General features: G+C 41.7%; 1 protein-coding gene across 1 annotated transcript in view; it reads right to left on the bottom strand.

Moving 5' to 3' along the window:
* Window positions 1–15,488: 15,488 nt before the first annotated feature.
* LOC117374997 (potassium voltage-gated channel subfamily C member 1-like) overlaps window positions 15,489–26,766 on the bottom strand; it is a 64,695-nt gene continuing 53,417 nt past the window's right edge. The window contains exon 5 of the mRNA XM_033971247.2: window positions 15,489–17,022. Within this exon, the coding sequence (XP_033827138.1) occupies window positions 17,009–17,022 (14 nt within the window). The 3' untranslated portion in view covers window positions 15,489–17,008. The remainder of the gene's footprint in view (window positions 17,023–26,766) is intronic.

A 26,766-nucleotide genomic window follows, 5' to 3' on the forward strand; every position in this document is an offset into this window, starting at 1 on the left:
CCAGGTAACGGCCCTCCAGGTAAACTGTTTGTTCCCGATTCTGTCCGGTCTCAGGTGCTCCAGTGGGTCCATGCCTCCCGTTTCGCCTGCCATCCTGGTGCCGGTCGCTCTCTCTCCCTCCTCAGGAGACGCTTCTGGTGGCCCACGATGGACACAGACACCCGGGCTTATGTCGCCGCCTGCCAGGTATGTGCTCGGGCCAAGGCCTCCCACTCACCCCCTTCTGGTCTCTTGCATCCTCTCCCAGTTCCTCGTCGCCCTTGGTCCCACATCGCCTTGGACTTCGTGACGGGCCTTCCCCCTTCCCAGGGGAACACGGTGGTTCTCACCATTGTGGACCGCTTCTCCAAGGCCGCCCATTTCGTTGCCCTGCCTAAGCTCCCCACAGCCAAAGAAACTGCCGACCAGCTGACCAGTCATGTCTTCCGACTCCACGGCATCCCGGTGGACATCGTGTCCGACAGAGGGACCCAATTCACCTCTCAGGTATGGCGGTCTTTCTGCGACGGTTTGGGGGCCACGGTTAGCCTCACGTCCGGGTTCCATCCACAATCTAATGGGCAGACGGAGCGGGCCAACCAAGACCTGGAGTCGGCCCTACGGTGCACAGCCTCCGCCAACCCCGCGACCTGGAGTACTCACCTGCCCTGGATAGAGTATGCTCACAACTCCCTCGTGAGTTCCGCCACTGGTATGTCCCCCTTCGAGGCATCGCTGGGATATCAACCCCCTCTCTTTCCCACGGAGGAGAGGGACCTCGCCGTCCCGTCTGTTCAGCGCCATCTCCAGCGCTGTCGCCGGATCTGGAAGAAGGCCAGGGCGGCCCTTCTTCGGGCTGGAGCGCGCACTAAGGCGACGGCCGATCGCCACCGTGTCCCGGCGCCCGTATACCAACCTGGCCAGATGGTTTGGCTCTCCGCCAAGACGGTCCCGCTGAAGACGGACTCCCGTAAGCTGTCCCCCCGATTCCTGGGACCGTTTAAGATCATGAGGATCATAAATCCATCGGCGGTGCGCCTCCAGTTACCCCCGTCTCTCCGGATTCATCCGACCTTTCACGTCTCCCAGGTTAAACCAGTCCGGACCAGCGACCTGTGCCCTCCGGCCGATCCCCCACCGCCCGCCCGAGTCATTGACGGCCACCCGGCGTTCACCGTCCGCCGCCTGATTGACGTTCGTCGCCGTGGTAGGGGCCTCCAGTACCTCGTCGATTGGGAGGGTTACGGTCCGGAGGAGCGATCCTGGGTGCCCAGGGCACGCATTCTGGACCCCGACATGGTGAGAGACTTCCACCGCGCTCATCCTGACAAGCCTGGGGGTCCACCAGGAGGTGGACCTTAGGGGGGGGGTACTGTCATGATGTCAGTTTCCCTGTCCTCCCGTGCTCTCTCCCCCTCCCCTACCTGTGTGTCTGGAGCTGGGTGGAGTGCCTGACTCCTCCCGTGCACACCTGGGGTGCATCAGCCTAATCACCACCACCTGCTGCTGAGTACAAGAAGGCTTGGCAGTCTACACTCGGTGCCAGACCGTCCGCGTGTAAAACGTGAATGTTTCTTGCTAAGCTTTGTTATATGGTACTTTCCGGCAAATGCTCATTTGGATTTATGCACCCTCCAGATTCCTGCCTCTACTCGCCCAGCTCCTGCCGCCACGTTCCAGTCCCGGTATCGCTTCCAGCTCGTCTTGTCTCCTGCTCGTCTCGTCTCCTGCTCGTCTCGTCTCCTGCTCGTCTCGTCTCCTGCTCGTCTCGTCTCCTGTCCGGTCCTGGTCTCTGGTTTGTCACCCGCTCCCCGCTCTGGTCTTCGTCTGATCCGCCTGCCCTGGTACCGCACCTGCTTCTATCCCCGTCCTGGTCCTGTCCTGCCCGCCTCTACCTGCACCGCACCCGCCTGACCCGTCTCCCGCTCCCCGGTTCCTGTACCTGCTCTTGTGACCTGTTTAAAGACTGCATTTTCACCGCTGTAAATAAACACTGTTAAAACTGCTCTGGTCTGCATCCTTTGGTCCTATCCGCACCGTTACGACAATCAGATACTACTTGATACTAAAACTAGTATCGAAAGTAGTAGTAGTACTCATTTGAGCAGGTATTAGTATTAAAGTCGCATTCACTGCACAGAAATTAACCTTTTCTGAATAGCTGTAGAATGATCTTGAGCTGTGTCAGAACAAGTATAAGACACATAGACTAGTGTACACACATGGACCTACCTGGACGCAGAGCTGGGTCTAACTTTCAGGGGGCCCTAAGCAAAATTTTGCCACTTGCGTTATTATTCCAAACCACGATGCACACAGCTGTCATCATCTGCACTAAATGTATCTGTAATACTCACATCAGACAGTTAAGTACAAAGGCATATAAGAGAAAACATCAATAGTCACAGCAAATAGGCAAGGATACTTCAATATTATAAATATTTTTCCTGTTTTCTACTGCATTTGAATGTATCCCAGTTGGCTAAAGTGTGATAACATTTACGGAGTATAGATTATAATACAGACCCCTAATATGCATTAGGACAGTTTCCAAATGAATATTTCAACATTACATTGATTTGTTCATTATAGCCTAAATATTATTGGCTCACCATCTCTTTATCATAATGTGATAAGGAACTATACACTACTATGAAAACTTAAATTTTAGTTTCACTTCAGTTATTTGTGTTCAATAAATGCAGATAAACTTTAAATAAATGCTTCAGATAAATGATGTCTAAGACCCCCAGTCCTATACACTGCACAGTGCAGTTCAACAGACATAACATACGAACAGAAACTGTTTTTGTGAATTAAGAAACTGGATTTTTATTTTGTAATAAAATTGGCATTGCTAAAAAGTTGAGTTGCCGTGGCTTTGTTTGTTGATGGGCTGGTCAGACGGTCATGTCATTGATAAGGACTGTGTTATATAACACAGAGGGGACAGGAGGACAGTGTTGATCTGAGACCAGACCAGGGCAGATCAGGGACTTTGGACTCTCAGTGCTGGTGGGATATTAGTATAAATGTCAGGCCGTACAGGAGACTGCTCTATAGTGTTACAGCACAGTGGCCCTGTTCTAGACAGCTACATCTAGGTAAGCAGACTGGAAATATATGTGAGGCAAATTAAGGTAAATATATGTCTATTACAAAGTCAAGTGTTGTCTATAGCTAGCCCAATTTACATCTAGGGATGTAACAATATGTAAATTTCAAGGTACAATACTATCACAATATTCATTTCACAATACAATATTTATTGTGATATTATGGAGATGCTAAGAGCATTGAAGAAATGCTACTTTTTCCTTTCAAAAGGTCCCAACAAGTCTTTGGTGCTATATTATTGTCAAAATCCAGTTCCCACTGTGTTTTGCTAATGAGTCTCTTATCCCCTCGAACATTAGTTGTGATGACTTTCTTCACTTCTTCGATTACAAAATCACAACCATTAGAGACAAAATTAACAAAGCTACTCCAAAAATCAGCTCTGAGCTAATCCAATCTGTAATGTCCCACATGGATCCTCTAATAATATTAGATAAATTTACTCCTGTTGATGAGGTGGAGATTACCTCAGTCATCATGTCGTCAAAACCATCAACCTGTTTGCTCGACCCTATTCCAATCAGACTCCTCAAAGACGCCCTCCCCCTAATAATAGATTCCATCCATAACATAATAAATATGTCGTTAGAAAATGGCTACGTTCCTCAGTCCTTTAAGTATGCTGTGATTAAACCCCTTTTGAAAAAACCTAGCCTAAAACCTGATGAATTAGCCAACTATAGACCTATCTCTAATCTTCCCTTCCTCTCAAAAATTCTAGAACGAGTTGTGGTGAAACAGCTCTGACGCCACCTGCAGGACAATAATATATTTGAAAAATTTCAATCTGGATTCACAGCTCACCACAGCACAGAGACTGCACTGCTTAAAGTAACAAATGACTTACTACTTGCTGCTGATAACGGGCTGGCTTCAGTCCTGGTCCTACTGGACCTCAGTGCAGCGTTTGACACCATTGATCACAACATTCTACTGCAGAGGTTAGAATGTGACATTGGAATCAGAGGGACCGCCCTCAAATGGTTTAAATCCTATCTATCAGATAGGTACCAGTTTGTTAGTATAAACCAGAGCACCTCTCCCTGTTCTAAAGTAGCCTGTGGTGTTCCACAAGGATCTGCGCTTGGTCCAATCCTATTTACTCTGTATATGTTGCCATTGGGTAACATTATCAGAAAACATGGCATTAATTTTCACTGCTATGCTGATGACACTCAGCTGTACTTATCAATGAAACCAAATCAGACTGATCAAATAGATAAACTCAGTGCCTGTGTGAAGGACATCAAAACCTGGATGACCTTGAATTACCTGCTCTTAAATCCTGAAAAAACAGAGGTCATTGTCGTTGGTCCCAAAGGTCAAAGAGATTCTCTGTCAGACCAGATAATCTCACTCGACAATGTGAGTATAGCTTCTAGCCCTACTGTAAAAAATCTTGGAGTCCTATTTGATCAAAATCTCTCATTCACAGCCCATATAAACCTAGCTTGTAAAACCGCATACTTTCACCTGCGAAATATAACTAAAATTAGAAATATTTTACCTAAAAACGATGCTGAAAAACTCATCCATGCATTTGTTACTTCCAGACTTGATTACTGTAATTCCCTGCTTGCCGCCTGCCCCAAAAGTACTATAAGGAGCCTCCAGTTGGTCCAAAATGCAGCGGCCAGAGTCCTAACAGGAACTAAAAGAAGAGACCACATCAGTCCTGTACTAAAATATCTGCACTGGCTTCCTGTCGAGCTTAGAATCAAATTCAAAGTCCTCCTCCTGACATACAAAGCCCTAAACGGTATGGCCCCATCCTATCTGCAAGATGCTATTGTCCCGTACCAGCCAAACAGAGCACTCCGCTCTCAGAATGCAGGACTATTAGTGGTTCCTAGAGTGTCCAAAAGTACAGTGGGAGGGAGAGCATTCAGTTACCAAGCTCCTGTGCTATGGAATCAACTCCCTGCTGATGTTAAACAGGCCCCCACAGTCTCTGTATTTAAGACCAGGCTTAAAACCTTCCTCTTCGGTATAGCTTATGACCAGGTTACTTAGTGAGGGAGTTAGGGACATTAAAACCCGGGATAAGATAAGCTGCAGTAGGAGTAACTAGCTGGGGGAAGTATGGCAACCTGAGCACTATCCTCTACTTTGTCCTATTTTCTCATCAGCAATGCTATTCACATGTTGTCCCCTGTCCCACTCCCCCTGTGGAGTGTATCTCTTTCAGATGCCCCGATGATAGTTGGACCTCCTCCTTGCCTGGCTCTCCTCCTCCTCGCCCGGCTCTCCTCCTCCTCGTCTGGTCTTTCTCCCCCTCGCCTGGCCGATTTCTTATGTTGTCTGATTTTTCCTGTTGTGTCTGATTTTTCCTGTTGTGTCTGATTTTTCCTGTTGTGTCTGATTTTTCCTGTTGTGTCTGATTTTTCCTGTTGTTTTGTTTTTTGTGTCTTGGCGGCACGGTGACTGAGTGGCATCACTCATGTCTCACAGCAAGAAGGTTGGTTCGATCCCCGGGTCACCAGGCCTTTCTCTGTGGAGTTTTTCATGTTTCTCCCCGTGTCTGGATGGGTTTCCTCCGGGTACTCCGGTTTCCCCCATCAACCAAAACATGAACGCCCTTCGAGACAACTGCTGTTGTGATTTTGGGCGTTACAAAAATAAATGAATTGAATTGAATTGAACTGTTGCTGCTGCAAAACAACACATTTAAGCAAAAGAGCTTGTAAATTTATATATTATTGTGAGACCTTTGACAATACAATATCACAATATCTCAGTTATTGTTACATTCCTACTTACAACCCCCTAAGAAAATATTTGGCTGCGTACCATCAGATCTTACCCCTAGCACAGATTATACACAGAGCAACTGCAGCCCTCGGAGCACTTTGAAAAAGGCACAACAGAAGTGCTGCAGAGACTGCTGATGCCAGGTTGATGGCACCATATAGCTCGATGAGGTCCAGACCACTTGTTTTCTGGACAGAAAAAAAACAGTAAGTAGTAAGTAAAAAGTGACCTGGGAGTAAGTGCATCAATTTATAGATGTCAAAAATACATTATTATCTAACCTGTCTAACATGTGTCTTTGATGCAACAGAGCTGTGTATACTGATGTGTCTTCACTGTCGCTTACTGCTGTATGCACTCAGTCCAATGACTGTCTTCAGATCTCACCAAACTGCAAGGGAGACTATATGTGCACTGACCACCTCAGCCTGCTGCTGCCTCTGGGCCTGTCTCCTTGTCTCCTGCTGCTGCCTCTGGGGCCTGTCTCCTTGTCTCCTGCTGCTGTCTCTGGGCCTGTCTCCTTGTCTCCTGCTGCCTCCGGGCAAATTCACAGGTTAGATCTATGATGAGACAAGCCCTGCACGCAGTAAATTACAATGTAAATTTGATCAATAAAACACTTGCGGAATTTAATGCAAGGTACAAATATGTGGAACATTACAGGCAAACACTACTATCTCCATAGAAAAGAGCAGGTGGTGTACCCTGCACTACAAATGTTGCACAGAGCACCTTTAAGGTTATACTGATATCAGCATCAGTATCAGTAAAAGCCCTTTTTGGACCATTGCATTGTTTCTGTGCGCCATCTTGTGGTGAGTGATAAAAAGGTTGAGTAAGCTGCTCTGTGTTCATTTATGGATCATATCAGGACATTTTTTTCTTTTTTAGGAGACTTTAGGGGCTCTGTAGTTACTCTTATGTCATCCAATATTTTTTCATAATGTACAGATTAATTGATTAACATTATGAAAGAGATTTTTCATGAATATGTGCAGTTGTGTGTAAATTATGAGGAAATGACTTGACTAAATACATTCTCAGTGGCAGTTTGTGCAGAAAAGTAAAGAAATAGAAATAATAATACAAATAGATAACGGCACTTCCCTTTTGTTAAATTTATCAAAAAATGTGTCCGTTGAGCATTGTTACTGCATTTTGGGTGGGATTATGTGTAGATCACATAAGTAGAGGTGAGATTCTGTTTTAGAACTCACAGTTACTCCCTGTATTTTGTATGTTTCTTTATACCTTGTTTTTCAAAAAACTTTAACAAAATAAAGGTGTAATCATGTATGTGTACTTGTCAGATGTAAAGTATTGGGTAAATTAGTACTGTGTGGTTGCTCGGTAACCGTAACGGAATTACCTCTATGCACATCACATGATGCCCCATGTCCAACCAGGAGGGAAATTATAAACTTCACCAAAACTGTTGAAATAGGGAACGCCAGAAAAGACCATGTTAAAACTACATTTAAACTACATTTACAGGAAAAGTGTAGTCTCACCTGTCGCATACACTTTAAGGTGAGACAGTGTAGACATCCTTTTCCATTTGTGTGCGTATGATCTTTCAACATGCACACCTTCACTAGTCCAATATACACCTAGAGAGGGTTATTCCATTGAATATTTAATCAATACATGTATTAATTTAAAGATGTATTTATTTATTATTTTATTTGTTTAAAAGGCTGTTTTCTCAAAATGTATTTTTTCTCAAATCCTTGCCACGTAACATTACGACCACAGCACAGCAGCTGAATGGAGCTCAGCTGGGACCACCCACTGCTGACGTCAATTTCCCATTAATTTCCCCCACCATTAAAAAAAAAAAAAAAAATCTCTATTCACCCCATCAAATGCAATAGTGGGCGACTCTATGGTACAAAACATTTGCTCATTCAATGTTACTACATGCTGTTTCCCTGGAGCGACAGTCAGAAACATTATAGATAAACTATTGCATACTGAAACCAACGATGTGAGCCATTTTCAATCTGTACAACTGGTCTGCACTACTTAAAGTCACAAATGACTTATTAGCTGCTGACAATAGACTGATGACAGTCCTGATTCGGTTGGACCTCAGTGCAGCATTTGACACCATTAACCACAATATTCTACTACAGAGATTAAAATGTGACACAGGTGTGAGAGGGGCAGCCCTCAGCTGGTTTAAATCCTATTTATCTGATAGGTACCAGTTTGTTCATGTAAATCAGAGCTCCTCACCATGTTCTAAGGTAGACCACGGTGTGCCACAGGGTTCTGTACCTGGACCAATCCTGTTCACACTTTATATGTTGCCACTGGGTAAAATCATCAGAAAACATGACATTAATTTCCACTGCTATGACACACAGCTGAACTTCTCAATGAAACCAGAACAGACTGAAGTAGACAGACTTAGTGCCTGTGTGAAGGACATAAAAACCTGGATGACACAATTATCTGCTTAACCCTGAAAAAACAGAGGTCATTGTTCTAGACCCCACAGGCCTGGGAGACTCTCTATCTGGACCAGGGGTCACCGGCCTTTTTGAAGCTGAGAGCTACTTCATGAGCACTGAGTCATACAAAGGGCTACAGTTTGATACGCTCTTCTGAAATAACAAATTTGCTCAGTTTGCCTTTAGTAATACATTATTAATTATGATTAATGTTTATCATCTATGTGAAGACGTAATTGTTAATGATTTCTCACAATCAACAATGAGGGAGGCAAGGTGGGAAACAGACAGTGAAGTGCGTGAGGTTCATGGTGAGGCACTAATGGCCTCACAATCACATTTACAAACATATAAACCAGGTGTCGGCAAGTACATTTGGCCCCGGGACAATTTCTCTCATAGTAAGTGACTTGGGGCCAGAATAAAAAATGATTTCAAAATAAACGCTCTGAATGAATGAAATAGCTCTAATAGTTTGAAATAAACACATCCACACAACCTTTAGAGTGTATCACTCTATTTGAAAAGAGAGAGTCTTTCGTCCCATAGTCTGGAGCACACCCTGTTGCTCCAGTGTTGGTCTTCCTTTACTTATAACCTCCTGCTTCTACCGAAAGTCCAGTTTAGAAAACTGCTTGAGCTTTAATATGTAATCCTCCTCCATTTAAAAAGTAGGGCCAGACTAGAAGAAAAAAGTTAACGGATTGCTAAACTTGACTTGCTAACTCTAAATTGTAGCTTGCTGTCACTATTCTGCTACCTCAGGAGTTGCAAGAATCCCTAGGCTCACGAGCGCCCCCTACCATATGGCCAAGGGACTGCGTGGCTCACCCGGGGCCTTTTCACAGCATTAAAGCAGCAGCTGTCACTGAGCACAGCACAGTCAGTCCATGTGAGGCACGAGGCTGGTGCCTCTCCACGTCTCTGCTCAGTATTTGAACAGTAAAAGTAAAAGTTCAGTACAAATCATTGGATAAATATAACCATTTCATTTATTTTCTCTCTCTGATGACAAGGAGGTTTCCCCTGACTGCACGTCACTGGAAACAGATGTCAATATACAGCACTTTAACTTTATAAGTGTTAAATTTTCAGATGATCACTTGCATCACTACATCTCATAGTAAAAGTGTCCCACTTTCACGAACCACTGACAAACTTTTTTTTAACAAAACATAAACTATGTTGCACCATGTTTCAAAAATGATCAATTATGTAATGTTAAAGAAAAATCAACGTATATATATTCAAATACATCTCGGTTGCTTTTTGTGACTTTTTGCCGGTCTGAAAAAAGCCTGTTGTTTACTCAAAGCTGCCTTTAGTTCAGGGCTTGTTCTGCCTGTAGTGTGTGTCCCGGTGGGGAGTTATCGTGGAGCTTTTGTGACACATCACTGTCTCTCCACATTGTGCCACTTTGCCTTTGCCACAGTCGCTGCTCAGATGAGAGACATGCAGGTTTCTTTTACAGTCGTGAAACTCGTTGTGAAAGTGACAGTTTTTTTTCCTGCCATGTTTTTGAGGTAAACGAGCTGAGCACTGGTTTTATCACAGGCACAATTTTGACCTTTCAACTGGGTAGGTCAGAGTTCACCTTAATTTTTCTAAACTTCACCTATAATGAACATATTTTTAAGATATTGTCATTTTTACACATATATGAATGCAAGGGTGACAAAAAATAGCAACACAATAAAATAAATTTTTAAATGCAGCTCATAAGTGACTTGTGCTATTTTTTTAGAACCGGCCTTCAGGCGACTCCTGTGGTCCTTGGGGGTGACCTGGTGCCCGCGGACACAGTGTTGGTGACCCCTAATCTAGAGTGTCTTAAAGCACAGTAGGAGGGAGAGCTTTCACTTACCAAGCTCCTGTGTTATGGAATCTGCTCCCTGCTTAAAGAGGCTCCCACAGTCTCTACATGTAAGACCAGGCTTAAAACGTTCTTCTTTGAATGAGCTTATGACCAGGCCAGCTAGGTGCAGAAATAAAACCTGCAGTTTTAGTTAAGCTGCCTAGAGGTAACTTTGATGGGGGAAGTAGGGTAACCTGAGCACTATCCTCTGTTTCTTCCTATTTCCCCTGCTAACAGCATTCACTATTCAATTCACCTGGAGTTTGTTCTTTGCTGATAACTGAACCCTTGATGCCCCCCTGTGCCCTGATCCTTTTCTGTGGACCCGGACCCTCCCTTCCCTCACCTGGTTGGATGGCCAGGTGTCTGGCTGGGGTGGCTCCTGTCCTGCCGTGTCCCGTAGTTGGGTGAGCTCTAGCCCTACAGACTTGAACTCTATCTGCAAATGGATGCATTAGTCCTGGACACATCTGCAGCCTGCCCGTCCATGGGACTGGATCTCTCCTTGACTGTGGTTCTTCTCAAGGTTTCTTTTTCCCACAGCTTTTTTTTTTCCTTGCCAAGAAAGAGGGTCTAAGGACGGGATGTTCTGGGACAGTTATCCTCTTCTACTACAAAGCCACGCTGTTGTAACACGGGCAAAATGTGGCATTGTCTTGCTGAAATAAGCAGGAACGTGCCTGAAAAAGATGTTGCTTGGATGGCAGCATATGTTGCTCCAAAACTTGTATGTACCTTTCAGCATTAACGGTGCCTTTACAGATGTGCAAGTTACCCATGCCATGGCCACTAACACACCCCCAGGCCGTCATAGATGCTGCTTTTGAACTTTGCGCTCATAACAATCCAAATGGTCCTTTTCCTTTTTGGCTTGCAGGATACAACATCCATGATTTCCAAAAACACTCTGAAATGTGGACTCATCAGACCGCAGCACACTTTTCCACTTAGCCTCAGTCCATCTCAGGTGAGGTCGGGCCTGGAAAAGCCAGCAGCGTTTCTGGGTGTTGTTGATATATGGCTTTCACTTTGCATGATACAGTTTTAACTTGCACTTGGAGTTTTAGCAACAAACTGTGTTAACTGACAATGGTTTCCTGAAGTGTTCCTGAGCCTATGTGGTAATATTCACATTCATGTCTGTTTTTAATACAGTATAATACCTGAAGGATCAAAGGTCACGGGCATTTAATATTGGTTTTCAGCCTTGCCGCTTACGTGCAGAGATTTCTCCAGATTCTCTGAATCTTTTGATGATATTATGGACCATAGATGATGAAATCCCTAAATTCCTTGCAATTGTGCGCTGAGAAACGTCCAAACGACTGTTGGACTATTTGCTCACGCAGTTGTTCAAAGTGGTGAACATCGTCCCATCCTTGCTTGTGAATGACTGAGCCCTTCAGGGACGCTCCTTTTATACCCAATCATGACCTGTTCACCTGTGGAATGTTCCAAACAGGTGTATTTTAAGCATTCCTCAACTTTCCCATTATTTTGTTGCCCCTGTCCCAGCTTTACTGGAACATGTTGCAGGCATCAAATTGAAAATGAGTGAGTATTTGTATAAAAACAATTAAGTTTATCAGATTGAACATTAAATATCATATCTTTGTAGTTTATTCAGTTCAATATAGGTTGAAAAGGATTTGCAAATCATTGTATTTTGTATTTTTAAGTTTTACTCATAGTCCCAACTTCATTGAAATTGGGATTGTATGTATTTATAAAATTACAGATTCAACTTTTACAGGTGAATACCAACAATAATACCATATCTTCAGGCAACTCACTGACTCACTTCTCCTTTCTGCTGTTGTCCCATATAAATCCTTATAATCTAAATAAAATGATTAGTCAACTAATACAAATTTTGGTCGACTAAGACTTGATCAGACGCTGCGCTGACAAAAGACGCCACACAGAAGAAGAGACAACAGACCAAAGGTTTGTCATTAGCTTTTAATATTTTTATTTGTTTTTCACATTACTTTTTTTTAAACTGAATTGACATTTTCAGCAATTTTGTGACTTTTTTCGAAGGATTTTTGTTTTCTGGATCCTATTGTTAAAGGAGAAGCTCTGCATTCACAGTCAAACCTTCATGTTTTAAGTCTCTTTTTCACAAATGCTGCAGAATTATTACATCTGTACCATTGACTTCTTTTCAAAAATAGAAAAAGGCAATTAATAAACATTCAGTTGAAATCTATTTTTAATATGACTTCTTTTTTATCTTAATTATCTTTTTGTTTCACTGGTGTAGAGATATTAAAATGGTTTCCAGCATCAGTCCTAAGCATTAACATTGGAGAGTGAAGGAAGGCCTCGGTACCGCCTCTCTCTGCCAGTGGGGGGCGCTCAGTGAAAACAGATGGATAGCAAAGGCACAGCATCATGAGGTTGTTTAAAAACTAAAGGTACTGGAAGCATCAGAAGGCAGCAGTGAGAGCAACCGGCATTTCAACAAAGGCAGCTCCAAAAAACAAAAGGAACCTCAAATTTGAGCCAACCCAAAAAATATATTTTTCAAAAAAACCTGGCATGGACAGTTCGTTTCTGTTCACTTGCCTTCATGGCTGTTCAGCAAGTTAAAACCATTGGAACCAAGAATTCTGATGGCTACAGATTTTCTCATGCTACAAAGTTAAGTTAATAATGAGGCCTACTTCAGTTCACCTTATTTCCTCACATTACTTCATTATTATAAAGGTAAACCGTGTACTTTTTCTGGTTTCCTAGAAAGGGCCACAGTATGTCAATAAGAGTGTCAATAAGAATGCATGTTGATCAAGGTACTTTATTATTATTATTGAGTAATTGTGAATAATTCTGTGTTTAATGTTGTACTGTGGAACATGTCAGGCAAAGCTATTAGTCCTACATCACCACGGAGACGAGCAGATGGCCGACTCCACCATCGGAAAAGTTACGAAGCGCACCTTTATAATAATGAAGTTCTCTGGCCCGAGTCAAATAATCAAAAATTACATAAAAACTTAAGTAAACATAAGTATTTCTGAAAGCAAGGTTGATGTTGATTCGTGTTGATTGGCATAGCAACCTATACCCCAATCGGGAATTACTATTATTATTGGGAAAAATATAGTAAATATAGTTGCTAGTTAACATCAGCCAGCATATGTTTGGTTTAAGTCATGTTCAAACCCTGTAACTGTCAAGCAAAAAACGTCAAAGTGCAATGTGACACCCACCTCTGCCCCACAGCTAACGCTAAAACAACTGCTACGTAACTGCATTAAAACACTATCGTCGGAGAAGCAGAGATAAGCCCATCCCAGAGGCCTCCCTTCACCCATGTCATTCAACGTCATTTTATTTCATTTTGTTAAAGTTTCCCATGCATGCATTTAGAATTCATTTCCAAAAAAACGAACAAAAACCAAATCAAAATCCAAAAATAAATGCAAGAACAAGAGATGCAGAAAGAAGCGTTTTTCCTCTAAACGAAGAAACAAGGAGGGAGCGGACACTGAGGACGCCAGTGAAGGAGGTACGTGAGTGACAGAGCGTGAGATGAGGAGAGATAGTTGCATGTAAAGCACACTTGTGTCGCGGCTAACCAGCTAGCCGCGACTCAAACAAATGACAAAAGGTTTCGAAATATTTGGCGACTGTGGCAACGTACAGTTAGGTCCATTTATTACGAGCGAGATTAGATTTGTGTAGCCTCCATCAAGCCAGCGAACGTGCCAGCGATGATGTCGACAAGAGACTGGAGATGTCCGGCTGCTTTCAAGTGCATGTGGGAGAATTTGTACAGTAGTTTTCATGGATGTGGGTTGTGAACAATGTAGTTTTATAGGCCTTTGTTAGAGTCACTACTTACTGATGTCAAACTATTGGTGTTACTTATTAAAATCCCCTTTACAGTCTTTGCTAATAGACTGTGCAAGGTGTAGTCCAGGGATCTCCAACCTGTAGTTCGGCAACAGTAACTACCAGTAACTCTCAACCCATTCGAAGTAGCTCTCCAAAGGATTTAGGAATTACATGTATTACACTGAATAACTCAAAATTGATTCATTACATAACTATTACCATTGTAAATTAGACTGAACGATGGATAAGGTAGTTCTAAATGATGATTAACGACAAAAACATGAACACATTTGCCTCCAGAGAGCCCCACGTACCACCAGTAGTAGAGAAACATTGACCTATACAAATTACCCAACACTGTGAAAGGAGCATCAGACCTATAACATCCTAAATCTCTGTGTTTTGTTCAAATATTTTAAGATTCAAAGTTGCAAATGAGACCTGTACCTCTAACGTTTGCTGCAAATTGGGCACTGACATATTGGAGATCACACAACCTTTCTTCATTCACCACTATGATATTGCACTATTGTAAAAGATTCTAGCTGAGTTTCTACTGTTTTATCGACTAACTTTCCTTAAGCATTTCCTGAAAAGACAAGCTACCGAACCATCAGTTGATCATAGAGTTTACCATTCACCATTAACAGTGGTTCACGTTTAGATCTTCAACCTGCCTGTCAGCTCATCACTAACATAAGGTACATTAGGCTACATGTTACGCATCACTATCTCCCACGTTTTCCTGAGGACCAACTTCTAAATCGGAAATAAGTTTTACACAAAATCCAGCCCTTTGTTTTTTCCTTAATCAAAACAAGGACAATTGCAGAAAAAATATATTCTGACATCTGCATTCTTATTATCGAACAGTGGACATCTGAAAGATCGATTGATGACATACCTTTCTCGAAGATGTGTACTCATTTACACTGATTGAATTTTTTTGTTCACTTTCTAGAATCTAGGCTTAAAATGTAGCTTTGTCGAGGAAGAAGAAAAAAAAAAAACATTTTAAGACAATGCATTTGCTTTGATACGTTAAAGCAGAAGCATAAAATATAGCGATCATAATTACAGACAGAATCAAAATGGCTGCTGGTTACCATCTCGAAAATATTGTCCAATAACAGCAGAGAACTGGGATGATTTAGGTTTGAATTTATTTATGTTTTTTATGATAGAGGTGGGCAATATAGTGTCTAAAAATAGTCCAAATGTTGAATCTTTGGTACATTTGAAAATCAATTTGGTCACAAGGGTAAACAATGATATTTCTGTACTTGTTTTTTTTTTTTTTTAAATTAGCCCAATAGTACAAAACAAAAGTACAAACAATAATTGCCAATATTGCCCACCTTAACATGTCATATTTGCAAATGTAAATTCAAGATTTAAAATTTGGGATCTAGACTTAGTCCATCTGCAGCGCACTTAAAAATCTGGGTGGTGAAGCAGCCATCTTGACCCTACAGAAAAAAAACGCACATATAGATTGCACACGCCCATTTGCCGATTCCAGACCATCAAAACCAACATAAAAAACAACAACAACACGGATATGAAAAGCAGGTACTTGGTGATTTTGGTGACATTTTTCCCAAGTCCAGCAAGTGCATGTGCCAGAGCTGCCATTATTGGAGAGAATCACACCTTTTAACAGATACAGAGGGAAAACTAGGAAAGGTTAGCGAAGCAGAAGCAGAAGTCCAGGGTTAGCGCAAGTGTAGGGGTCATTTTAGGTGGGCGCTATTTTAATTTCAGATGTGTTGGAATGGACCAAAACAAGGCTGATGTAACAAGACTCTGTAATACCTTAAAAACTAAATCTATTTTTCTGCATATACTATAATTTTTTTCAATTCTCAAATTCTAGCCCTGTTTGTTACGGGGAGCTTCAAAATGGCTTGCAGATGTCATGCAGAATATTCATGCTGGTAAACAAGGTAATAAAAATGCATTTCTAATTTTTTTCTCTTTTGTTCGTTCCTAGATTAGTAGCTCTAAGGTGTTGTGTAGGTTCTGCTGATCCCTGCTTTTCTTTTTAAAGCCTCCATTTTGTCATCCCAGAGAGGTATATTGAGTGTACGGTCCACGCGGCTCCCCCACCCCCCTCTCAACACCGCGTTTCCCATAGCGCACTGGAGCGGCCCTCATCCATCATCGCACTGGTGCAAGAGATGCTGATTTTCACATATTAGCCGTCGCTTTGGGGAGGATTAAAAAAATAGCTAGGATGATCGTACTGACTTTGCAGTGTGGAAAAAGGGAGTCCCCGCTTTCTTGACGTGGGCTCCTGGTCTCGCACCCCATCCCAAACCAGTGTCTTTTTGTTTTCTCGATAAATTGTTTTCTATCATGCCATGCACTTTTGCTAAAAGAGGAGAGGCAACGGTTGGGAGACGCAAGGGGACGGGTAGGATTCTGTGGAGAGAAAGGAGAGAGATAGAAGGAGGTTCCAACGCACCGCAAACGTCTTTCGATCATTCAAATCGCGCCAAAATGAGTAGCAGCTTTGCTCTTGCCTTGGCGCTGTGATATGGCTGATGTTTCTGATATGTATGACGAGACTTGAACCCAAAACCAACTCCTTCTGCTGCTCGGTGGAATTATGACCCAACCCCCGTGCCAGAGTGTTCATCTTGACTGCACTGCCACCATTGTCTTGCATAGTGTTCTAGATGCCACAGGAGCGGTACACCCAGTCCTGGTAGAACATTGACAGGGCTGCGAACGTCCTCTTGACACAAAAAAAGAGGGAACCTGGTACGTTTGTCTTTATTGTGAATGCCCAACTGACGGCTACCAATGTTTCTGCAATCGCCTGTTCGTATCGTGGAGGTGGTTCAGCCCCTGACTTTGGCCACAGTCATTGGGTATGCGGATGGGGGTGTCACGGATGACCTCTTCCTCGCATCTCTCTCTGTTCCCTCCCTCTGCTTCTGAACGGAATCCAAATGAGGAAGATGAAAGTGCAGCTTGTTCAAAGTTTACTCCCGCTCTCCACTCAGAAACTCAGCACTGAAAGAAAAGACAAAGGAGGGTTTAATTTGGGGAAAGTTGCAAGACGTTTCTGACACTAGACCAGAAAAAGAGCCAAAAGTTTATGAAAATACCAAAAGGGTTTCGGAAGTGTTTTAATTTTTGATTAGATTTTTTAAAAACTTAATTGTCTCTTCATACTCTTTCTGGTCTAGTGCAGATCAAAGTCCAAGGTTATGCCAATGCCCTGAGCATGATGGTGGCATATTAGTTTATCAATTAGTTTAGTTACAAATAAATAAATATATAAATGTTACTTCACACAATACGTCTAATTTCAAATATGAAATATGTACTCACCATCATAACACAAGAACGTCATTGGTATGTGCTTCTTACCAATAGCAACACTTCAAAACTATCGTATTTTGTGTGTTTAGTTTTGCTTTAAAATTTTGCTAAAATTTCAGGATTTTCCAGGCAACGCTGAGAAAGTTTATCAGCTTTCAACAATTACGGTTTCCTTAAATATCTTGATAGTGTGAGATAAATTTCCAGGTACATGAAGCAATGCTATTGGTTCAAAAATAATCCAATGTGTGTTACAAGGATAGCCATTGTAAAACCTTTTAGACATTGATATTTCCTTTGCATCCTTGTCGCCAAACCCCAGAAAGAATCTGCTAAAAGACTTCTACAATGGCGGGTGTTCACTTGGCTGCGTCATTGTCCAAACAGTGTAAAACATCAGCCAAATGACACTTGAAATACACCAAGGGAAGGGATGACGAAGGCCAAATTAAGAACACTTACAAAGAAGCTTACTGCTGGCATGCAACACAAAACAACACACAGACGCCTCTTTTCAAACGTTCACATGGACACACTCCACTCCGGCTGCGAAATCCGCTAGCATCTCCATATTTCAGACATGTTAGCGGGTCGCAGCTAGCCACGACGTCCACAGAAAACCCACCACAAAATCAAAAACTACACCTGCACACACCCGGACCAGACCTTGGCCAAAGAAGAACCATTGTCATGAATCGCTCGTATTTGCGCCGCACGGGGTTGACAAATCACTCACGCGTTAACTCAATGCTTGCCGTGAGTGCGATGATGGCTGTTTGACCCAGGTGTGGTACACAGAAGCCTACATGAACAAAATGGAGGACGAGGGGGAAGATTGTGGCACATAGAACAGAAAACATCAAAGACATGAGACGAAACAGTGCGGGGACCCAGCGACATTGTCTTACATGGAGGTCCACTTTGGTCTTTCTTAGTCCTCCTCATTGGGATAGTCCATGTGAGTCCAACAACTTTCCCAAGCATCCTGTCTTCTCTCCGGGCATGTCTTTGAGCTCAGTTTGTTCAAGTGCTCTTTCGTTGATGGACGTTGGTAAGGATATGCAGTGGGTTGGAAGAGTTTTTTTTGTGGAAAATCGTGGAGGTAAGACAGTTCGGAAAATGGGAAGCAGAGGTGACATTGACAGGCACAGAAAGAGCTTTACATTTGGTGGAATCTCTCCGGTTCGGTACATACAGTACAGCTTTGAGGAAGCAACATGAGTGGAGATACAGGCTAAAAAGTACCTGAGTGATGAAGAGACAACGGCAACAGTGTGTGAAACAAAAAGGTTTGAATGTGGAGGTATGGAGAAAACCGCCTCTGCAGTGTACGTAGACAAGTCGTTCAAGTAGGGTTATCTGGCAAAGTAGTGTTGTCATGATAGTAACATTTAAACTCAATTTCAATATTAAGACTCAGTACTTGATTTTGATTATGATACTACAATGAAGATAAAAAAATAAATAAAAATCTGTTTTTTTAATACAATGTCATTTCCACACAAAATAATAGTACTTTCTTCATATACTACTCAAATTTTTACAGCATCAAGTATCTAATTTCAGTATTAGTTTTATTATTCGATTAGTATCAAATTTTTAACATGTTTGACAACCCTACAACAATATGTGTTGCGTGTCTTTCCTTGGTATGACTGAGAACATTCAGTAAATTGGTACAGAGATTGCTCAGCTATTTTCATATTTTAATAATTGATTAAGATTTCAAGGTAAAGTCAGTGTTTATGTATGTTTGGATCCAGATAGATGGAGTTTCAAAAAGCCACATTATTTGCTACAGAATCCTGTGGTCATTTTGGCCTTTATTCACTGGTTTCAGTTTCCTAATATGGATGCCATATTGTTTGACTTTTCACCATTCCAACAATGTAATATTTGGTTTTGAATTGTTAATTGCTATGGCAACAGTTTTCATTTTTCATCACTCAGAAACCCTTGAATAATCAGAAGAGCGGTTACATATATAAAGCTGGTCTAATTGAGGAACCACTAATTCAGAGCACATTTGAGCCACATTGTGCTTAATAGATTACCCACAGTGTTGATCCTGATGTGAAATAAGCCAATCCGGTGTCGAGTGGCGCTCTCTAAGGAGATCTGCTGTCAAAAATATACTCATGACTTCTATTCTAACACACCTGATTGTCCGACCAAAGCTGCCTCCTTATAAACTGGCCCTACTGTACATTGCAGAGGAGTCCTTCTGTAAAACCATTTCCTCTGCACATTCACAAATGAGCTGACACAAACACATGGTGAGCTGATGTCGTGTTTCATAGAACGCACAGGGACAGAGACTTTGGTGAAATGGTCTTTTGGGATGGGACAGTCTTTGACCCTTTTTACACAAGAGCAGGTGAGACTGTAATGGAAGAAGCTGGATTTTTAGCATTAGTTCACAGTTAGTGCTTCTTTTTGCATATATCTGACAAGCTCAGGGCTCTCAGAATAGTTCTCTATGAAGAGAGAAGCCAACCAAAGGAAAAAAAAAAGTCAAAAGCTACGATTAATACTGTATGTCTCTTAAGTCTCAAGATTGATAAGAAAGCAGCTATACAAGTCCTACTAGAAATGGAGCCCCAGCCCATCCTGAAAAAATAAACTTTCCCACCCCACCCCCCAGTACAGTACCTATCCTGGTCTACTGGGACCAATAGCGTAGCATTTAGCATGCATAATGTCAGCTCATTCCACCTCTTCGTGCATTCAAAGAGGTAAAGTTTGACCCGCATGCTTGTTAGTGCATATGTATGCGTTTGGGCACACATGTCCATACACACTCAAAATGTCTAAATATTATATACACATTCATTTAGCTTTAGTCTAGCATCTTAACACGCCTCCTCTGCAATTATATCAAGAACCTTATTGCTTGCAATGGAAACCCATGCAGTTTGAACGTAACTTTACAATATGTACATCATTGGAACAGAAATGATCAATCAGCAAACGAGACGGCAGGGTGTTCGGGGTCAGGTGATTGTGGAGGTGAACACAGAAGTGACAAAAGTATATTATGTTTGGTACAAAATGACTGGTCCGACCCTGAGGCATTTGGTGATTTTCAGTCTGAATACGACCAACCTGCGACCACAGCGTTGTCTGCTAACAGCACATGTGGCGTCGCTAGGTCAGCGTCACATATTTTCACACATTTTTTCACATTCATACTCCCATAGAGATATAGATATATTCTCTGGACCTGATGGTGTTCTGACATCCTTGTCATATGTTAATGACCAAAACAGAATTGTAAGAAAGAAAACTTACAATTCACATTTGAGGGCAGGCGCAAGGCAGAAGCTTAATAGAGACGTAAGTGTATGAGATGAGATGGCATCAGGTCTAAGTATAGAAATTCAAATCAAACAATATTCAATAGTTTTAAACTGAATTCATATACTCAAGTACGACCAAAAGACTGGACAGAACATATTGTTTTGATTTTCTGCAAAGAAAATAGTAGTATTATTTGGAAATGAATGCTTATGTAACATTTGGTGAATTAATGATATATATAGATATATAGATTCTTAAATTGCCATGCATTGCCCAAATATGAATACGCAAGTTCTTAACCCTGTGAAACCATCAGCTAAGTTTACAAGTGGTTTTGGCAATGTGCAAACCATAGTATGTATAAAACAGACCCTAAAATAACCTCTTCAATGTATTCACTCTTACATGTTGAAAATAATATTAGCCATTTCTATAAAACTAAAACAGTGGAAAAAATAAGAGTCCTCATGTACAAAAGTGTCCTTTGAGTGAGTCTTGTCTGAACAGAGGCGGTTGGTGGCTGTGGATATCTTGGTGGTAGACACAGGTGGATTGCTGGATCTATTTTTGCATATTTGAATGTTTACTCTTCCGCCTTCTCCCCGTGCGCAGCCCATCTTCACTTTACCAGGGGCTATCGCTCCAGTAGCCGTTCACAGTGCCCCCTACTGGTTGGACAGAATGGCATCCACGGACGGACAGAGCGATGGGCAGAGGAGGAGGGGAGGGAGAGGGGGAACAAACAGGGAAAGAAAGAGAAGCCAAAAGGAGAGAACTAAAAACATTGCATCTGGAGCCGAGTCACACGGAGTCTGCTGTGGAGCGGATGGATATGGAGGGTGGGGATGGGCGAGACCTCATCACTCATGCTCAGTGTGCACATCCACCCCATCATTCACAACACATTAACAAGGACGCTAACTTCTAACTGGATCAATTAACTAGTGCTGGCCATTAAGTAACTAAAACCAAAGCAGTGGTCATAAATAAGTTAAGTCATTAATCAGTAAGTAAGTATTTCTCATTCATTTTAGTAGATTCTGACAAGTTAAGAAGATATTTGGCTAAAAATAAGAAAAACAATGCAATTACAATTACTTTTTGGTCAAAATTGCAGTGTAGTCTTATATTTTCCAGGGCTAATTTCAACACAATTGTAAATTTTTTAATCTCAATTCAAATGTCTCTTCATATAACCTCACTTTCCACTGCACTCACTACTCACTAAGCCTGACAAGCAGATCGCACACATATACACATATATATTTTTAAAAGTAAACCATTATTGCTAATTAAGTGTTCATTTGCCTATTTCTATTTAACTGTCAAATACATAGCTAGCAACTGCTTCATTTTGGAGATTTAAATTAAGTTGTAAAGACTTGGCCTTTTATAGCCAAAACTTTCTCGTAGTATTCCATAGAGCAATTTACCGTCCTGTACTGCTTTGTGTGAATATCCATGGGTTTCCGAATTACAGATTTCAGATGCTGTGGTTTTGTACACGTAAAACCGGCATTACAGCAGCAAAAGGCTCATCTGCTCCAGCTGTCATGTTCAATATTACGAGTTAATTTATTTTTTAAGTTGTGCAACAGTTGATTTGACTGGAATCCTCTGGAGCAGATTCATGCTGCATTCAAGGCAACAGGGAGGTCGGATATTTCCCAGATCAGTTCAAACCTCGCAGCTCAGCCATATAGTTAACTCATATGTTATCTATTTGGCTAATGCTACACCAAAAGCAAAAGATAAAAGTTAAATGAATGTCTCTAGTATGTTAAGTAACGCAACATTGTCAGATTTAACCCGTATCACATGTTTACATTGTTTTTGTGGCAATTGTTGTACTATGTCATTTTATCTCGTGTATGTGTAGCGAGAGTAGGAATTACCAGTTCAAGCAGCGTTCTAGAGTATTTAAGTGGGAAATATCACAGTTACCAGTTGCTTGGAACGTACCATAAACCTTTTTGAAGCGGTACCAGACCGAATTTGTCTGTATGGAATTCATTGAGAAAATTCTTCAGGTCGATGAAAAGTCTAATAGAAGAATGACTGTTGCAGACTAAAACACAGCATGCTGAGGCAACTATGACTTATTGCTCTGGGATGCATTTGACTGTCTAACCAAAGTCATTCTACTGATAGAAGCGGTTTTAGGAGTCTTTTGGTGCAATTGCAGAGCAGCAAACATCATTGGGATCTATTGCATCATTTTCTACATAGTGTGAAATCTAACACTAATAGTACTGACGTTTGAATCACTACTAATAAGAATAAACCAATGACAAATCCTCTCCTGACTACAATGACATGATGGTTAATGAGTTATTTTTTAATAAAAAATAAAAATAAAAATGCGTATCTCGTTGCTATGGTGATGGCTGATTTACAAGATGGAGGGGATGGGGGAGTGGCATCGCTGTAGGCCCGGAGGCTGGAACGGCTCGAATGGCGAGTTAGTGATGGGTGCAAGACGCAAGGGGGCGCCAGTCATCCCCGAAATATTATTAAGGCTGCGCGACTTCTCATAACCCGGGACTGCATGGAGGTGAAGGGGCAAAGGTCACGGTTATGACGTCATTCAGCGGATAATGAGACAATGTGCGACCATGGTTTTCATATATGTGAGGATTGCATAGTAAAAAGTAGCAAATACATAACATTTGTTACAGTTGAAGCGGTAGTAAATGAAAAAATAACACAGCCCAAATCATATGGAGACCAGAGGAGGACAATGAAGGGACAGATGGACAGAGAGACACAGACAGGACAAAACAGGAAGGTCAGCGCTCTGCAGTCAGAGACACACGCAGGTGGACAGTGCATACCCCGAGACATGTGGACCGGCTGTGCTCTAGTGGGACAGGAGGGAAACATCTGGACCGGTCTGAGTTTGGACCTAAGACTGGACCAGAGTCTAGCCCTCCCAAAGCCCCACATGAGTAGATTTACAGCAGGGATATTCGTCTGGAGCTGAGCCCGCAGTGCTGAATCTAACCTGATAACAAATATTCTTGGTACGTCAAATTTATTGTAACATTGCATTGAAAAACCAAAAAAAACCAAAACACATTTTGACAGTAATAATGAAAATTAAATAAACACTAAATTCTTCCTAAATACACCCAGTGTCATAAAATACTATTCGTAACTGTGTTGTATAACCAACATTAGCTAGTTTTCTAATGCGTTGTCAAAAAATGTTACTACATAGGTTTCTGTTATTTAAGGAAAGACTATAGTGCCAACTTGTATACATTGGGTACCATGGTTAGATACATTTGTGGATAGAGTAGCTAAAAATAGTACTTAAGAGTAATGTTACTTCAAAATAATATTACTCAAGTAGAAGTGCAAAGTAGTGGTCCAACAAATTGCAAGTACAAGTAAACAAACGAGGAGGTTTAAATCTGTAACTGGACAAATTGTTGAAGGAGTGAAGACGTTTCGCTGCTCATCCAAGCCGCTTCTTCAGTTCTGGTCAGATTACTGATGGACACTGCCTTATATCTATCTATATACCAGAAACATCTTCACTCCTACGACGATGACAGATTTAAACTTTGTCTTTTACTGTGGATCAGACCTGGATGACTGTGGGATTACACTGACAAGTACAAGTAAGAGTAAAATGTAATTGTGAAAAAATACTACTCAAGTAACTTAAAAAGTAACTGTCAGGATGTAACTTAAAGCTCAAATCACTTTAGACTTACTCACAGTGGGAAGAGGAACAACATTTTTTATAAGAAAGAGCGTTGTTACTTTAATAAAAAATATGACTCTACTCTGATGTTAGAAGTTATTTCAAAAGTAAATGTAACTGCTGTGTAATTGCTACATCAAACCTTCTCAAACCCAACTTCAAAGATCCCTCTCCTTACATTAGTGAAGCAGCAGGACCATAATTCAATTTGAGGTAAATGTGGATATATAAAACATTCTAAGGATAGTGTCTTCATTGCTCTGAGCCATAGAACCATGTCTATTTAAAGCCTTCTGTAAAGGGACCGTTCTAATTGCGTGTGTAAGATGTGTGGAAGTCCTCAGGAGGCTTCGGGGCCTGGCAGCGACAGATCTGGGTCAGGATAGAAGCACCTGGACTCAGAGGAACATGCTCATATATGCTGAACATGTAGGACACAAGATGCTGACTACAAACTCTGAGGCTCATATGGGTGTCTTCATCTCAATTATTCATTTTATGTCCTCTTTTTATTGTTAAAGGGCCCTACTTTCTGATCTATGTTATAATGTTGTTTCCTTGTCAAAAACAAACCTGGAGTTGTGTTTTGGAACAAATCCTGTATATTTAGTTCTCCTCTCAAATGGAAAATACTCTGTTCGACCTTGTGATGTCATGTGGTGATACAGGAAGTGCTCCACTGTGTTTTAAACTTCATACACCTTCACTGGAAACATTCGGATCATTTCAGCCCTGCAATTTCCATAGTCTACTGAAATAAAGGTGAAAGGAGCTGTTAACTTGAAAATTGCCACTTAATGACATCAAAATGTGGAACAGAGCATTTTGAGTTTTGGAGATGCGGACAGACTAATAATGCAGGATTACTCAAATGTCTAAATGAAACAAAACAACTCCAGGTAGGTGTTTGATGAGATAGCAACATTCTACCATGGTTTAAAGGTTACAAGAGTCAGTTTTACCGTTTCTGTTTGTAGGATAGGTCTACTGTGCTACCCTAAATGTGCACCGTGCCAGAGTTCTACTTTGCATAGTCATTCAAACTCCTAATGAGTGATTTTACACCTATTAGCATACTGGATAGCCCTTTTGTCTTCTTTGTTTCTTTTGTTTGATTTGGGTCTGATGATGGAGATCTAGATGGGAGAAAGGTGATGTCTAAGGCCCCCATTCCTGTTCAAGGAAGGATTGTCTTTCCTAACAAAAATAGCTTCTTTAACTTTCCTCTCAAAGCATTTCCTTTCCCTGGCTAAGATCTGTACCTCACTATCTTCAAAGGAGTGGTTAGTGTCTTTGAGATGGAGATGTACGGCGGGCTGGGGTCCAGAGGAGCTCTCTCCACGGTGTTGGTACATTCTCTTATGAAGTGGCTGTTTAGTTTCTCCAGTGTAACGCTCACTGCACTCTTCACTACACTGAATGGAGTAGACTACATTACTTTGTTTATGGCTCGGGGTTTTGTCCCCCGGGGTTTCTGTCTTAAAGTGTTTGTAGGTTTGAAATAGACTGGAATCTCAAGCTGTGTCTGAAGCTTTTCAGACACAGCCGCTGTGTAAGGCATGGTTACCCCTTTCCTTCTAGGTTTAAATTCCCTGTTGTCCTGTTTTTTAGCTTTCTTATATCTATTGAAGGCCCATTTTGGATATCCACAAGCAGAGAGGGCTTTCTCCACATGTTGTTCCTCCTTCACTTTTCCTTGCACACTTAAAGTAGCACAATAGACCGAGCCTCCAAACATAAACTGTAAACAATAAGTGTTTTGAGTTTCAGTGTAGTTAGCCCCTCCCTTCAGATAGCAATAAGGCAGTGTCCAGCAGTAATCTGACCAGAACTGAAGACGCGACTTGGATGAGCAGCAAAATGTCTTCACAACAAAACGTCTTGTCCAGTTGACGGATTTTATTTTTCTTTTGCTATGGATCAGACCTGGGCGACTGAGGGATTACACAGATACTCATTGAAAGTGTTGTTATATAACAGGGGTTGTAAACCTAAAGCTCTTGGCCAATCAGAATGTGTCATTGTCTCATATCAGATTTGATGAATGTTTTCCTCACAAACACTTGCAGCTGCCCACTCTCTCTTTCTCTCATATAGAAGGTAGCTCTTATGGACAGCGTAAAAGATGAGCCGTAACAGACAGATTAGGTCTTTTACAGTGGAACTAAACACAAAATAAACTTTTTTCCCCAATACTCAACTGTGTATTTGCTGTTTTAATAGCATTGTCTACTATCCCTAGTCCTTTTGTTTTTTGGCAACGTTAGTGCCAACCAGGTAAATTTGTTAATCCAAGTTTGTGCTGCCTCCAGTGGCCTCTGTAATTTCTATTAGTTGGTTTCTAGTTGTTGGTGTTATGATTACAAACACCCGGCTGCAGGGGTGGAGTTTGAAGTATGAAGTCGCTGTTAGACCAATCA

Source organism: Periophthalmus magnuspinnatus, chromosome 8 (assembly GCF_009829125.3).
Source record: "Periophthalmus magnuspinnatus isolate fPerMag1 chromosome 8, fPerMag1.2.pri, whole genome shotgun sequence".
Taxonomy (NCBI): Eukaryota; Metazoa; Chordata; class Actinopteri; order Gobiiformes; family Gobiidae; genus Periophthalmus; species Periophthalmus magnuspinnatus.